This window comes from Sebastes umbrosus, chromosome 10 (assembly GCF_015220745.1).
Source record: "Sebastes umbrosus isolate fSebUmb1 chromosome 10, fSebUmb1.pri, whole genome shotgun sequence".
Taxonomy (NCBI): Eukaryota; Metazoa; Chordata; class Actinopteri; order Perciformes; family Sebastidae; genus Sebastes; species Sebastes umbrosus.
Genome location: NC_051278.1, coordinates 11,805,117 through 11,820,796, shown reverse-complemented (window position 1 = coordinate 11,820,796; position 15,680 = coordinate 11,805,117). Strand labels below are relative to the sequence as shown.

General features: G+C 40.4%; 2 protein-coding genes across 4 annotated transcripts in view; one reads left to right on the top strand and one right to left on the bottom strand.

Annotated features, from left to right (window-relative positions):
- Nucleotides 1-8,778, top strand: part of ide (insulin-degrading enzyme) — a 35,983-nt gene extending 27,205 nt beyond the window's left edge. Inside the window, exons 21-25 of one of the 2 annotated variants that reach the window (XM_037781979.1) lie at nucleotides 1,591-1,863; nucleotides 2,745-2,806; nucleotides 5,493-5,565; nucleotides 5,672-5,739; nucleotides 6,352-8,778. In XM_037781979.1, the coding sequence (XP_037637907.1) occupies nucleotides 1,591-1,863; nucleotides 2,745-2,806; nucleotides 5,493-5,565; nucleotides 5,672-5,739; nucleotides 6,352-6,447 (572 nt within the window). In that variant the 3' untranslated portion in view covers nucleotides 6,448-8,778. The remainder of the gene's footprint in view (nucleotides 1-1,590; nucleotides 1,864-2,744; nucleotides 2,807-5,492; nucleotides 5,566-5,671; nucleotides 5,740-6,351) is intronic. The other variant, XM_037781980.1, reaches the window with a different exon arrangement.
- Nucleotides 8,779-8,842: 64 nt separating this feature from the next.
- The window catches only part of march5 (membrane-associated ring finger (C3HC4) 5), a 29,313-nt gene continuing 22,475 nt past the window's right edge, over nucleotides 8,843-15,680 (bottom strand). The window contains exons 3-6 of one of the 2 annotated variants that reach the window (XM_037781993.1): nucleotides 13,747-13,877; nucleotides 13,275-13,458; nucleotides 12,539-12,690; nucleotides 8,843-10,959 (exon numbers count right to left, since the gene is read on the bottom strand). In XM_037781993.1, the coding sequence (XP_037637921.1) occupies nucleotides 10,843-10,959; nucleotides 12,539-12,690; nucleotides 13,275-13,458; nucleotides 13,747-13,877 (584 nt within the window). In that variant the 3' untranslated portion in view covers nucleotides 8,843-10,842. Of the gene's footprint in view, nucleotides 10,960-12,538; nucleotides 12,706-13,274; nucleotides 13,459-13,746; nucleotides 13,878-15,680 lie in introns of both variants that reach the window. The other variant, XM_037781992.1, reaches the window with a different exon arrangement.

The window sequence follows — 15,680 nt, the reverse complement described above, 5'->3', positions numbered from 1 at the left end:
AGTTGTGTTTACATTTTGCTGCCAGGTTGGGAATATTTATTCAGGCATTTTTTCTTTGAGAAGAAAAAACGGTAGTTAGATGCTACTCTATAAAGACCAGAAACTGTGTAAGTGAAGTTTCTAAAGTGTCTATCAACCATGATGATGTTTAATAACTTGGAGAATGAATGGATTTCAATGAGATTGAGATCTTGACAGTAGTGCTGTAATCGTAGCATAGACTGTATATAAAGATGGACGACATGACAGCTCCCCAAAAGTGAGGCCAAAACATCTCGATCGCCCCCTGGTGGCTGGCTGCAGTATACGTCATAAATCCCGCCCCCTTCAATGTTAGTGGATGGGACATGTGCCAAATTAAAAAGTCAAAGTACACGTCAAATACATTTTTCCCAAAGATGGTTTCTGTCACTTTAGGTAGTTCTTATCATGCTAATGTACCTGGTTTTAATTAGAGCTGTCAAAGTTTACGCGATTATAACACGTTAACGCAAATTTGTTTTAACGCCACTACTTTCTTATACGCAATAACGCAATTGATCTTTCAGAGGTTGGAGTTAGAGTGAAGATACTGACATCATATGAAACAAGAAAACCTAAGGAATCCATTGGTACCAACCATACTAGCTTGTTGCGAAGGAGGCTAAGTAATGCTCCAAACCGTCATGGCCATTTTCAAAGGGGTCCCTTGACCTCTGACTTCAAGACCCACGAGTCTCCCCTTTACAGACATGCCCACTTTATGATAATCACATGCAGTTTGGGGTCAAGTCATAGTCAAGTCAGCACACTGACACACTGACAGCTGTTGTTGCCTGTTGGGCTGCAGTTTGCTATGTTATGATTTGAGCATATATTTTTATGCTAAATGCAATACCTGTGAGGGTTTCTGGATGATATGTCATTGTTTTGTGTTGTTAATTGATTTCCAATAATAAATATATACATACATTTGCATCAAGCAAGCCTATTTGCACACTCCCATGTTTATAAGAGTATTAAATGTTTGACAAATCTCCCTTTAAGGTACATTTTGAACAGATAAGAAATGTGCGATTAATGGACAATCATGCGATTTAATCGCAATTCAATATTTTAACCGATTGACATCCCTGGTTTTAATTAGATATTTGATACTATGAAAAGAGGGTGAGGCCTCATGATTGACAGCTTTGAGTCTCTCTCGCTCACAAGCTGTGGCCTTGCTCGGCTCGCGATTGTTTCGGGCGAATGACCTTCATACCGCGGCTACACAGCCAAGATGGCAGCTCCCCTATTCAGGATATTTTGGCTTCACTTCTGTACAGCGGGAGGAATTCGAGACACGTCATCCATCTTTATATACGGTCTATGAATCATAGTGCCAGACCTGAAGTTAATATCAAGATAGAGAGATTGTAGAGACAATAAGAATGAAATGTGGACAAAAAAGCACGTCACCAAATACCTTGTGGTAAAATGTTTTTGAAACCAAAGGCTCAAGTTCATGAAGTTAATAGTTTAGCGTACAATGGCCTTTGAACAGTTTCTTTGCAGAAGCTAAGGTACCCAGTCTCTCCTCTGTGCTGAGCTCTAGTGTATCTCCCCCAGGCTACATTGTGTTCAGCGGGCCTCGACGGGCTAACGGAGTGCAAGGCCTGCGCTTCATCATCCAGTCGGAGAAGGCGCCCCACTACCTGGAGAGCCGCGTTGAGGCTTTCCTCTGCACCATGGAGAAGGCTGTGGAGGAGATGGCTGATGAAGCCTTCCAGAAACACATCCAGGCTCTCGCCATCCGCCGCCTGGATAAGCCCAAGAAGCTGTCGGCTGAGTGCGCCAAGTACTGGGGAGAGATCATCTCTCAGCAGTATAATTTTGACAGAGGTGAGCAGTCCTTTCACAAACTCCCAACTCTTAATCATGTTTACGTTTCAGGCTAAATGCACATTTTTAAGTATAATGAAATATATTTCAGAACACTTTCTGATCTACTCGCATTTACCGTATAAAGAGCTTGTGTTGCGTAGAAAGTGGAATGCAAGTTTATGAGAATTATCAATATTTTGGTCAGTCCCAGAGGTGAGCAGGATGTTGCTTAGAGCTGCACAAAGTGGGATCGATTAAAGCCTGAAATAATCTGCAGCCGTAGCACACCTCTCTTGCTGCACTCTCCCGAGTGCCATAATGGATTGTAATGGGCCTGATTCACTGGTAATCTGCCTAAAGCCCTGAGTGATGGCAACACTGAAAGGCTGCCAAGGGAGTGGTGGTGATTACTGATACTAGCAGTGTTCGAGTCGGGAGAGAGACGCTCAACGCCAAGGGCACAGAAAAACATGCAACACACGCCATTAGTCAGAGTTTACACACACACAGCTGCTGTTAGTTCGTTGTTTCCCTTTGCTTGATTCAGTCATGCTGTGTAAAAAGATGCTTATTTAACACGGTTAGATTCTGTTTTACGAGAACTCTTTGGTTTACCATCAGACTGTTCGTGGTAGTAGAGACTGTTGATTTGAAAAGTAAAAATAAATATCATGAAAATGATACTCGGCAGCTGAAGTCTCAGATATCCGAGTTTTCCACAAGCAAGTGAACACACTGATATGTAACATATTACCCTGTGCTTTCAGTTGCATTATCATGCAGCAGTTATAACTTTGACCCCAAATAAAGATGAGTGATGGATCCCTCGTATCAAGGAATTTTAAAGTTAATTTTTTGAAACCTGACTGACATGAACTGTTTCCCCTGTTGTGTTGCAGATAACACTGAAGTGTCCTATCTGAAGACTTTGACAAAAGAAAACGTAATGCACTTCTACAGAGTAAGTAGTACTACTTTATGTTGAAACTACATTTGAGAGAAAGTGAGCAGTGGGAGACTTTGTCCCATGCCAGAGCTCAAACTGCCGTCTATATGGTTCAAATCATTATTGGCTGGTGGTCATTTAATATTGAAAACCTTTGTATTACATTTAACTAGAGCCCAACCATTACTGGACTTTTGGGGCATATAGCGATATTAAGAAGTTAAAAAAACTCTGATATACCAGCCAATATTCAAATTAATTAATTAATTAATTTTAAAAAATCTGATCAAATTAATTGATATGACTATCGGCCGAGACATATAAATAAATACATTTTAAAAATAAAATTAATTAATATGAATATTGGCCGATATCAGAATTTTGCTGCCTGCCACAGTCAGATTATGTTCTGCTGGACAAACTGGTGACTAAATTTCTAAATTATCCAAGCATATTTTCCTGCATTATTTTCTTTGGGGAAAAAAAAGTTTCAGCGCATATATATGAGTATGTATATATATATACATATACATACATACATACATACATACATACATACATACATAGATACATAGATAGATACAATACAATACATCCATTCCTGATATATTAAATAACATCTATTTCCCCCAAATTCTCTGAAACATCCTTCATGTAATGAGCCGTCCTGGCTCTCTGTAATGTTGTAATGAGTGGATGTTAAAACCATAAACACAAAACAAATCTAAACTTTGAGAGCTTTTGCTTCTCATTTACTATGGAAATACTTAAAGACCTAATATTTCTGAAACGACTCCCCGGGTGCATTTACTCCTCCAGCAGCCACCGTTTTAGTTAAATAGCCTCAAATTATGGCGCTCATTTGACTTTAATTGTGGTACTTTGTGTCTGTGGTTATTGCTGTATTGACAGCAGAACTGTCATTAAGAGGCGGATACATAAATTACAACAATAACCCAACGTTTTATGGACATGGAGGAGTCATGAAATATTTCAGAGGTCTATCAATCATTGTTAAATGCATGTTTGAAGTTGAACTGATAAATGTTGTATTGGTGAGAAAATTAGCCCTGACACAGTCCACTGGTAATGTCCCATACTTTGACACTAGTTTAGTTTGTGGTTGTGCCGTTGTGCAGTGTTGACATCACCTTTGTTTGAAAGTACTACTTAAACATATAATTTGATCATCATATGAACTAACAATAACAGTTCAATAAGTCAGTGTTAGACAGACTGACTAGACATTTGGTTGGTGTGATTATTTATTAAACACATGGACTAACTACTAGGGCTGGGCAATGTGACGATAGATATCATCAAAACAATATTAAAATGTCTCTTATATATTTTTCTACATCGTTTCTTTCGCAATAAAGGCTAGGCCTACCTTTTATATACTGTATTTATTTTTTATTTTTTTTTTCTCAATAATTTCACTTAAAACTGTTATGTGAATTTTCACTCAAGTTCTTAAAATGAGGAAACACTCGGTACTTTCATTTGTCTAGTATTTAATTCACACAGGAGTATACAAAAATAGGCTTTACCATGTGTTTTTTTCATATAGACTATTTATTGAATTACCAGAAAACAAGCTAGATCGTTCAAAGACATATTTTCGCCATTCGTCAAGTTGTCATAGAAGTTCAAATTTCCTTTTAACGACTTTTTCACCCAAGGCTCAAACACAAAAACAGAAACTGGGAATCTGAACATCTACAATTACAGCTGGACAACTCCATCTGCTGATCGTGACTAAGCGACGTGATCGAAAGCTCCAGAATACAATTGAATAAATGTAAATAAGCACCTTGAGGTCAGCTGAGGCGGTCTTCATCTCATGAACAATAATGAGATGTTTGTTTACATTACCAGCTGTTCAAGCATTAATTGAGCCATTCCAATTTAATTTTATCCGTAGGTAATTGGTTAGTTGGTTTAAGAAGAACCACTTTTTTGATAGAAGTGCAGCAACAGCATGAGCACACCACCACCACCTCCTCTAAATCTGTTTGTGTGTGTGTGTGTGTGTCCAGACACACATGATTTTCCTGGGTTCAGTCTGCCCTCCCAGCTTTCATCTCCTCCTGCCTACCGCTTCTATTCATAGCCGCGGAGGTGACACTGACACAGGGCGCTCACAGCATATCAGCTGCCATAATGACAGCCAGCCAGCCTGTTTCAAGGGGGATAAAGGGCCAAAGACACACAGCCGCTGAAAGAATTGGCATTATCTCAGCCCAGCAGAAACCATTACAGGCCCCATGCAGAATAAACCTAATGCATTTCTAATGTCATATCGGCTCCGATCGCAGCACTATTTTCTTTTTTCTTTCTATTCTTTTTCATTTTTTGGTGGGCAGAGTTGACGCTGTCTGGCTGCAGACGAGCCACATCTTCAGTCTAATATAATCCTCCATTCAGAGACAGTGACGAGGCCAGACTGTGTGGCTGAATCTCCACAGCGCTGTCACACAACTGATCCCAGGCTCGCTGCGAAAAATAGTTTTTAACACCGTTAACGCACAGATGGAATTATGTGTTTTTCCCCCTCACAACTATATGTGGGCATTTAAATAATGAAATTTAAAATTTTGGTAATGATGCTGTTTGTCATGAAAAAATTAATCACCCCGGCAACAAATGTTCCCTGCCTGCCTCCGTGCATCATCCCACCATCTGCTCTGTGTCCCCGCAGGAACGACTGACAGTCGAAGCCCCGAAGAGACACAAGGTGTCCGTGCACGTCCTGTCCAGAGAGATGGACTCCTGTGAGTTTCATTGGCTTTATCTAGATGCTCTGTGGGTTCAGTGAGTGTCAGGTTGACCTGTGTGTCACTGTGTGTCACTGTGTGTCACTGTGTTTGTGTTTACCAGGTCCAATAGTGGGAGAGTTCCCCGCTCAGAATGATGTCAACCTGGCTCCTGCTCCTTCCCTGCCACAGGTAACGGGTCATTTTCTTTATTTATGCCTCTGCGTTTGTTAACCTGACCGCTTTCCCATCTACTGAGACATATTCACTGGTGTCTGGTGATATTCTATATTTTTCATATTGTCAACAAATTTCATGAAATGGCCAAAAACCAACAATGAATGTATCCTAGAAAGACACGCATCAATAAGTTCACACTGTTGCACTGGGTGACTTGTTTCTTTATTATCATGAACGCACTACAGCATCAAAATTGTATTAACCTTTAGCTAGAAATTGTCCAATAATAATAATAATACTCAAAAAATGCACTCCTTGCTGTTATGTCCAATAATATTTTTTCATGACACTTTATTTCGACATACTAAACTGACATTTTTCGACATAAACTATGATTTTTTTCATTAAATTTTTCGACATACTATACTATGAATCTTTTTTTGACATACTATACTATGACTTATTTTCATTTACTTTTTTTCGACATACTAAACTATGATTTTTTTCATTACATTTTTCGACAAACTATTCTATGACTTTTTTTCATGACTTTTGTCGTCATACTAAACTCTGACATTTTCCGACATACTATATTTGTGTAACCTGACTGTTTTTTCTTTGCAGCCCACGCTGGTTGAGAACATGACCGAGTTCAAGAGGAGCCTGCCTCTCTTCCCCCTGGTCAAGCCTCACATCAACTTCATGGCTGCCAAACTGTGAGCGAGGCCGGCAGGTCGACACGCAGCAGCACGGAGGCGCCGGGGAGGTCGACCGCGAGGGACTCTGCTCTGTTTCCTGCTCTGTTCCCCACCTACACTCTCCCCTTCCCTACCCGCCTCCCGTCAGGAAGACTCTCATCTGACTGAGCCTGCGTGTATGAGAGAGAGAGAGAGAGTGTTTGTATGTGTGTGTGTGTGTGTGTGTGTGTATGTATGTATGTCTGTGTGTGTGTTTGCCTGGGTGCATGTGAATGCGTATGTGTGCACGTGTGGCAGGCTGGAGCCACTAGAAGAGATGCTTGGAAACAAATGCGTGTATTTGAATCACAAAGTTAGCCGTGGTCGTCAACATAGCTGTGATAACGATAGAGGTCACACCAGACTCACCTCCATGTTGTAAGTCTCTAAAAGGAGACGCAACACTCACACGCATCACAATACCAGTGCAGGATGTTGTAGAGGAAATAGGAACAACAAAAAAAGACAAGGGCCAGATCCCTTTTAAACGAGTTCAAGTATACCGCAGAACCGTAGGAGGCGTTTTATTTGAATTATTCAGACATGCTGCTTTGAGAATGGATAGCTGGTTTATTGTGATGAACTTTGGGGCGGTAGAAGTTAAAGATAGTAGCTCCATGAGGGTCTTCGCTTTTATTATAGTTGGACTGGTATGTTTGCCACGTAACTCTCCGAGGCACCGCAGCTCTCTTGAAAACGTTAGCGCAATAGATGCTTGGTCAAACGGAATATTTAATTCAAATTGATGCATTTTCTGAAGAATATACATAATAATTTTGGTTTTTAATCCTTTTTGGTTTTGAAATGTTGTTGCTTGTAAACTGGTAAAATGTTGGGACCCTTTGAGGAGCTGTTTGAAATTGCTAATCACAGAGAGCATGCCCATTTTAATTTTATTTTTATTGCATTTTTACAGTAGTATGTAATTCAGACACCTCAGGGGTACCTCTATGCTGTTTTTTTAACATTAAATTTTACTAGCGATTAAAAATAAGAACACTTTTTATCTTGTCATTAGTGCATCAGTAGGCTACTTTGTTCACATCACTAAATGTGATCAAATCCTTGAATTGGTATTCTCCAAGTTATTTTTGTAAAACTGGGGAAATAACGGCAACAATATTTTTTTTTTCATTTTGATTTTGCTCCAGGGAGATTGTCGTTATTCTTGCACTCTGTGTCTGCATGTGAGACTTTCTGCAGCTTGTGCCTTTCCAGGGTGGGGGGGCATTAGTTAGTTTGTATCTGGCTGCACTGAGCTGCTCCTGGTTGATCCTGGGCCGAATCCTGGAGGAAATAACTCCCCGAAATTGCTGGACTGTGCTCTGGCTCTTACAGCAGAGATGTCAACAAAAAAAAAAAAAAGCAGCGAGCCTTTTTCTCTGAATGTCTGAAAAGGGGGTTAAAGAAAAGCTTTTTTTTTCTGAATATATGCACTTCTCTCACTAAGCAATAATAATAATAACGTGGACACTGGGAACAGTGTGAGGCAGAGTGAGCTGTGGCTCTGCACTGCTGAGTAGCTACAGCAGCTGGATCCACACTGAGCCCGAGCTCCAGCCTAAAACCGCGAACAGGACTGTGTCCGTTCTGAGCGGCCGGCGGTGTACGGATAGCGATGTCTGTGCCACACAAGCATGACCTGCTCTCTCAGGTGCTAACCAGCTTTGCTGTGTCAAACCACTGCTGGTGGAGCTGCCAACCAACTTTGTTCAAACAGCCAAAAAAAAATCGGATTTATGATTTAAATTTTTCCCACCGTACGTGCTCTCAGGCCTAGTTCATTGCTCGCTCATATGATGCTGCAGTTTTTAAAGAATGATTTTGGGGGAAGAAAGTTGTAAGGGAGTACTTGTATGATTGCGCCGTATATCAAAAGCTTCTTCAATGTTTTCCAGCATTTTGCTACGTCTCAACCCGATCAAAACCATTTCAATTATTTTAAGGAACAAATGATTATTAACTTCGCTGCTTTGTTAAATTTTCCATTTGTGGTCAAAACCCAAAGACAACCAGCAGTAGCAGCAAACTGAAGGTATACTTAGGTAAGGATGGTGATAAAAGCTGTTTTCACGCAGCGTTCGGAAGAAACAAGCAACATTACATATCAGGCTTGGGTGGGCCATGCACTGTTTACCTTGTGAAGTACCTAGTGACTGGTTTACGTTTAGAAAATCAGAAGCATATTTTATTTTCTGTATGTCTTTGGCAACTCAAGAGACTGATTGGCTGGCGATACAAAGAGTGCTGACATTTTGAGTTTGTTCTTTTTATTGTCTCCTGTGTGTTTCTAATTAATAAACTACTGAATGGAGCCATGTGTGTGTGTGTTTGTATTTAACACTTCCCTCCCCACAACATCAACACATGCACTTAGACATTGGAAAAATACATTTATTCACAGAACGGATACCATAGAACTCTAAAACTCAGACGCAACATCTGTACAACACAGACTTCAACGTCTCTTTTGGCAGAGTGGAGACTTGACAGTGAATCTACTGGGGAAGCTGTGGTTCGCTGGTTCTAGTAGTACACATCTATAAAGCAGGCACAGTTTATATGTGCAGGTTAAATATTCCAAGTGGTCGGCTTATACGTCACACCTTTTCACAGTCGCAGGAAGTCACGTACCGATGTTTCCTGCCTCCTTTTGTGAGGAAAAAAAAAAGTAACTTAAGGGCTTAGTTCTCCGCTATTGGACAAATTAAGTGACATTGTTAATCGCTTCGTGTGCCCAATGATTTAAAACATTTACGGTCGTGTTAACTGAAATTTTAAAGACTTATTTTCACACATACCTCATGCAGATACAGTAATTTGTTTATCCAGGTTTTGAGATTTCCATCACCACTTCAATACACTTATTTTGTAAGAACATAATTCTGGGTCTTTTGAGAAACAATGTCCCAAAGACTTTCTTTAAACGTTTTATTTTCTACTAAAGAAACGGTCGCAAATTACACTACACTTGAAACATTTTTTTTTTTGTAAAGGCAATTCAGTTGTAGGCAGGAATAAAAACTAAAAAAAACCTGGTATATTTATCCCCAACTATCTTCGTAGCTAGATACCTCTAGCTTTTGTCATTTTGTTGAACTGACCCTTTGACATTTTGGCAAGACTCTTGGGGAAATCAACCACCCGGTGACTCGTTTTCAACTACCGGTGTCCAAGTTTCACTTACGTCTGCATGGTAATTACCTCAGAACCGCAGTCTGACCTGAGCTACGGTTCAGGCAACACAACAGTTCGATCGTCACATGTTGAGGGAAAAAGAAGAAGTGGAATTGTAGCTTAAATAAAAGTCCACACTGAAATGTTAGTCAGTAAAGCTTTACATCTCCCAGTGAGAAGTTCTGCGTCAAATGTCACGTGAGAGTCACCTGAAGCTTCTAGTCCGACATCCTGTCACTGCAAAACGCTCCTCTATTAATCCATCCACCCATCTGGTGGAGACGGTCTCACCATGGCAACAGGCTAAACCAAACCTGGGGCGCTGTGATGGACGATGAGGCTTTGAAACACATCACATACAGGCGTTTTGTAAAATGGAGATAAAGCTACAGACAATCAACGTAAACACTGCCAAGGCATGTGGACAAAAATAATTAAACACCCCTCAAATAATGCAGGGTCTAAAGGTTCCTATGTGTGGCCAAAGGTTTTCGGTAGTTCTCTTTACAGTGGCATTAAGATTAAACCTCAACAGGTGAGACAAGTTGAATCTTAAATGCTTCCTGGTTGTGGTTAATGTACTGCCTCATAATTCTCAACACATTTTATTGTTTCATCATTAATACTTTCTACACACTGAACATCATTCCTCATTCAATATAAACCCCTAACATTGGCAAAGGGGGCCTTTTCAAATCTGCAAAATAAACATTATAAAACAATCATTTATTATTATTATTATTATTATTATAAAACTCTAATTACACATCCCCCCCGCATTTTTTTTATCTTTAAAATACGGTTAAGTTTACAATAATTGTTAGTTTATGTGGTTGTTGAAGCACGTCCACCCGACGGTCACACAGCACGAGTCCTTGTTCTGTGTGTTAATGTGTGTGTAACTGTACACCGACTGCAAAAACATGCTCCAGTCTGTGTGCGTAGTCTTATCCGTCTTCACCTTACGAAAGCGTCAAAAGTTTAAAAACAATGTGTGGTGGTGGTGGTGGGGATCCTTGCATGGATGTCAGCGACCAGAAAGGGTGAGGTGTAGGGAGGAGTGGGTGGTAAGGGTGACACTGATCATAAGTCTGTTTCACCGGCACTTCCTGCTCTGAGTCTGACAGTTCATATCCTCACCCCTCCGGCAGAGGTGTGTGGTTTTGTCCGGCTGTCCTCCGTCAGGACTGCAGGATTCTCCTCAGGCTTCCTCCTGCTCGGGGAAATTGAGGATCTTGCGGTGGGCTTGCCTCAGGTACTGCTGCTGTTTGAAGTAGACCTTAAACGCCCCCTTGATGGCAACAAAGGCGATACCTCCCTGTAGGAAAAACACAGTGTGTTGAAAGAGGGCTTAAAGGCGGATTCAGCTTTGTCTTTATTAAGAGCAGCTTCAGTGGAAATGTGGAAAGTTTGAAGGTGTGGAAAAACCAGTTAAAAAAAGTCACAGTATGGTATGTCGAAAAAAATTAATGGAAAATGTCATAGTATAGTATGTCGGAAAAAAGTAAAAAAAAAAAATGTCATAGTATAGTGAGTCGAAAAAAGTAAAAACAAAAAATGTCATAGTATAGTAAGTCGAAAAAAGTAAAAAAAAAAATGTCATAGTATAGTAAGTCGAAAAAAGTTAAAAAAAAAAAAAAAGTCATAGTATAGTAAGTCGAAAAAAGTAAAAAAAAAAAAGTCATAGTATAGTAAGTCGAAAAAAGTAAAAAAAAAGTCATGAAAAAAAGTCATAGTATAGTAAGTCGAAAAAAGTAAAAAAAAAAAAAAAAAAAGTCATAGTATAGTATGTCGAAAAAAAGTCATGAAAAAAAGTCATTGTATATTATGTCGGAAAAAAGTCATAGTACAGTATGTCGAGAAAAGTCATAGGATAGTATGACAAAAAAAGTAAAAAATAAGTCATAGTATAGTAAGTCGAAAAAAGTAAAAAAAAGTCATAGTATAGTATGACGAAAAATGTCATGAAAAAAAGTCATAGGATAGTATGTTGGAAAAAGAAAAAAAAAGTCAGCATGTCGAAAAAAGTAGTATAGTATGTCAAAAGTGTCATAGGATAGGATGTCATAACAAACATCACAGTATAGTATGTCAAAAAATATATTAAAGAAAATCATAGAATAGTATGCCGAAAAATCAATTTTGATGATTCTCATGCTTTCCTTTTGAACAAAGTAGTAAATGTATGAATTTTAATTCATTTTGAACTTGTTTGGATAACTTGCTCTAACAAGGGCTTCTTCCTCCTTCCTGCTTCAGCAGCAGCCATGCTGTCACTCACAGAGCTCATGCTGCGTTCCACACAACTCGGAACTCGGAAATTTATGACTGCATACTAGAAAAAGTACAATGGAGCGCCACTCTAAGTCGGAGTTCCTACTTGGGACAAACCCATCTTGCCAAAGAAACATCAGTTTGTCACCGTCGGCTGTGGTTTTTGTTTACGTTTGGCGTCATGCACTTGGAACGCCTGGTGGTCGGAAGTTGGAAATTTCAACTGGGAAAATTGTGACCTCCGAGTTGTCTGGAACGCAGCATCAGCAGGTGAGGACAGAGCGTTCAGTGGTATCACATGAACCACTCTGGTTATCTCTCTGTCCTCACCACTAGGTGAGTGAGGAGGTGGGGTTTCTCTTCTGTACTAATGGCTCATATTTTACACAGTTAACACTGGCTGAACTGGAATTATATATTAACTAGCATTGTTGCTGTGTTCGCCATTTAACTAACCTGAACAGCTACAGAATCGTTTATATTCATGAATTATAATCAATCATCTATACATCAAATGCAGCAGACGCTGCTCGATTCTCTGGTGTACACTCGATTGTATTACTGTGACTATTATTTATTCATTTCCTGGATGGGATGCATAAAGGGTTTCTGGTTGTACCCACCAGGATGGTCCTCTGCAGGTTGGAGTTGACGCTGCTGAACATGAGCTTCCCCACGATGGTGGCGATGGTGGGGAAGACCAGAGCTCCACACAGGATCCGCGTTGCCGACACATGGTCCGCCAGGGGGCTGGCCTCTGCCGGTATGCGAGGAACTGGGCAGCCAAGCCCTGCAGAGCAGCAGGGAGCCAGTTGAAACATACATGAGTGTATTTGTACCTGAGATTACAGCTGATCTAATAAGCAGGGAGTCGTCAGTTCATCGGCATCAGACCTGGTGTTAGTGTTATTTATTTACCTCTGATGAAATGAGCATAAACCACTAGCAGTGACGGGTTCTGTGACGGATGAACAGGTGGCAATGTACACAGAGTTACTGTGTGTGAACAAGACACACCTATTCATCACAAACAATAGTGTTGCTAAGTTACTAACACCCTATTATCCTGTGTTTGTAAACGTGTTATAGGTTGTGGTAATTCTGACTCATTGTTAGGATCCATTTTGACACTGACTCTTGTCATTAAATGGATTCGCGGGATTATGTTAAAATGCTCCTCTGACATTGTGAGAAGATATTAGTTTGAGCTTTTGAAAATGTACCATTTTCTCCAGCAGTGGAGACTACGATTTAGCTGCAGTAGCACACTGCTGCTCGTATCCACATCAACTCACAATGACATTTAATGAAGGTCAACGTGAATACTTTTCGAAGTTCTACACTAGTGTGTGTCCTGACCTGGGAAGATACTGTTGAGGATCTGCAGCTTGTTACAGTACTTCCTCCACAGACGCAGGACGTAGTCCTCCCAGCGGATCATCTTGCCGAGGATCAGCATGACGGGGATGGTGGGCAGGCCAATGAGCAGGAACAGGGGGTCGGCTCGCTCCATAACGTCCAGGCCCTCCTTATGGCCCACCACCTGGAGAGGAGAGGAGTGCGGTCAGAATGGAAAACTACAGCAGAGGAGAGAAACTGGTTGACTTTTACTTATAAATGAGAAAGAAAGAATCAAAGAAAGGAGCACAAAAGGCTATTGTGACTTAACCAGTATTATCTCTAACATCCAAATAGAAATACATGCACGACTTGCAATCCTGCTTTTGAATAAACTAGCAAACTACACAGGACCAGTCAAAGTCACAACCTTAACTCGACTGGACAGACCTATAATAAGCCAAAAGCTCTCAGGAGGGATCATTGGTCACACCTGCATGACAGTGACAGCTCCATAGGTGACTGCGGTCCAGTAGATGGAGCCCACCATGATGCCCGCAGCAGCGAAGGGGCCGGCCTTAGAGATGAGCCGGTCGGCCAGGTCCAGCACGTAGACCACGGGACCTGATGGAGGAGAACGGCTTTGAGTGAGGCCAACTTGTACACATGCAACTCTTATTTTAAAGATCTTCTTACCACTGTTCGGTGTATAGCCTGACTGATACTGGATTTTTGAGGCCGATGCCGATATCGGATCAAATCCTAAATATCAATCTATCAGCTGTCAACAATCTTAATATACATCCCTAAGATTTGTTCTTAATAAGAATTTTGACCGAGATGCATACAGAAGACACTAAAACACTTTTGTATTTTATCAGAAATATTATGACAATATCTGATGGCATGCTTCAATTCACTTTTTCATGTAATCCCACTGAATCAGAGCAAAAAGATTTATGTAAATCCACACATGAACATCCCGTCACTGGCAAACATTCAAACACATTTTGTGTCACAGTGCCGATGAACAGTGTGTGAGTGTACAGCAGGGGTCATGAGACTCCTGCAGGTAAAACAACCAACTGGAACTAGAAAAGCATCCGAACTCCAACACATATACGTCTCATTCATCTACAAAAAAAGAGACAGCAGCCTATTGCTTGTTGTATGTGTAAAAGCTGGGAGGTAAAGTGACACACTGTGACATGTAACCACAAACTTTGCTGTAAACGGTAAAAGAACTGAGGACAAAAGGAAGCTCACACTACATAACCATCGTGTGATCATGCAGCCTTCCAGTGCAACAAAAAATGACAGCAATGCAGTCATGTGAAAGTTAAAGAAACGATACTTTGAAGCAGGTCAGGTATGGTGCACACCTTGTCCTGCAGGGTTATTGACACACAGGGAGGAGCTTCTCAAACCAGGTTCCACCTAGATTAAAAATAACCGGGCTGAATCTCGACAAACATGCAATAAGGATTAATCTGAAGTCCAAGAAACTTGCCTTCAGAGCAACTACGTCCCTGCCTGACATCAGGAGCAGGACCTTAAAAAAAAAAACTTGAGAAATTTCTCTGCTGCATTCTCCTCTCTGGCATTCCAGGCTGACTCGAGGGAAATCATGCAATATTTACAGGAAGGCAACCTGATTTCCTCACTCAGACAGACCCATCCACATCCTATTAATAACTAGCCCAGGAGTCAGAGGGAGGAGAGCATGGTGGGGACGCTACACAGCACACAGCTCGGGGCCTCTATGTGTTGCAGTGCAACTCTGTAAACTAGCAGCGAGATAAGATCCACAGCACGGAGCAGGCTGGATTTAAAGGTCCTGAAAACCCATTTTCACAAACACCTTCTTACTACTGTATAAATCAATGTTGTCCTACATATACACAACATGTTCTACCGAAGTACGGACAGTTTGGGGTATTTCACATGAGAGATTTCAGTAAATGACCGTTTGCTAAGCGTTGATTACTGTTAATACAGCCGTCGAGTTTCTGTTCTTGAATGACAAATATGCAGTTTACAATAACAGTTTCAGATTTACCACTCTACATTCTTTAGAGCTGCGATGATTAGTTAATTAGTTGTCAACTAATAATTTATCATATATATTTTTCATAATCTATTATTTTTTTTAAATTAAAATACAGTAAAAAATCTCTGATTGCAGCTTCTTAAATGTGATTAGTTTGTGTTTCTTTACTCCTTTATGAAAGTAAAGTGAATATCTTTGAGTTGTGGACAAAATAAGACATTTGAGGATGTCATCTTGGGTTTTGGGAAACACTGATCGACATTTTTCACCATTTTATAGACCAAACAACTAATCGATTAATCGAGAAAATAATCAAAAGATTAATCGACAATGAAAAAAATGGATAGTTGCAGACCTAAAATCTGAGTTATTTTTGA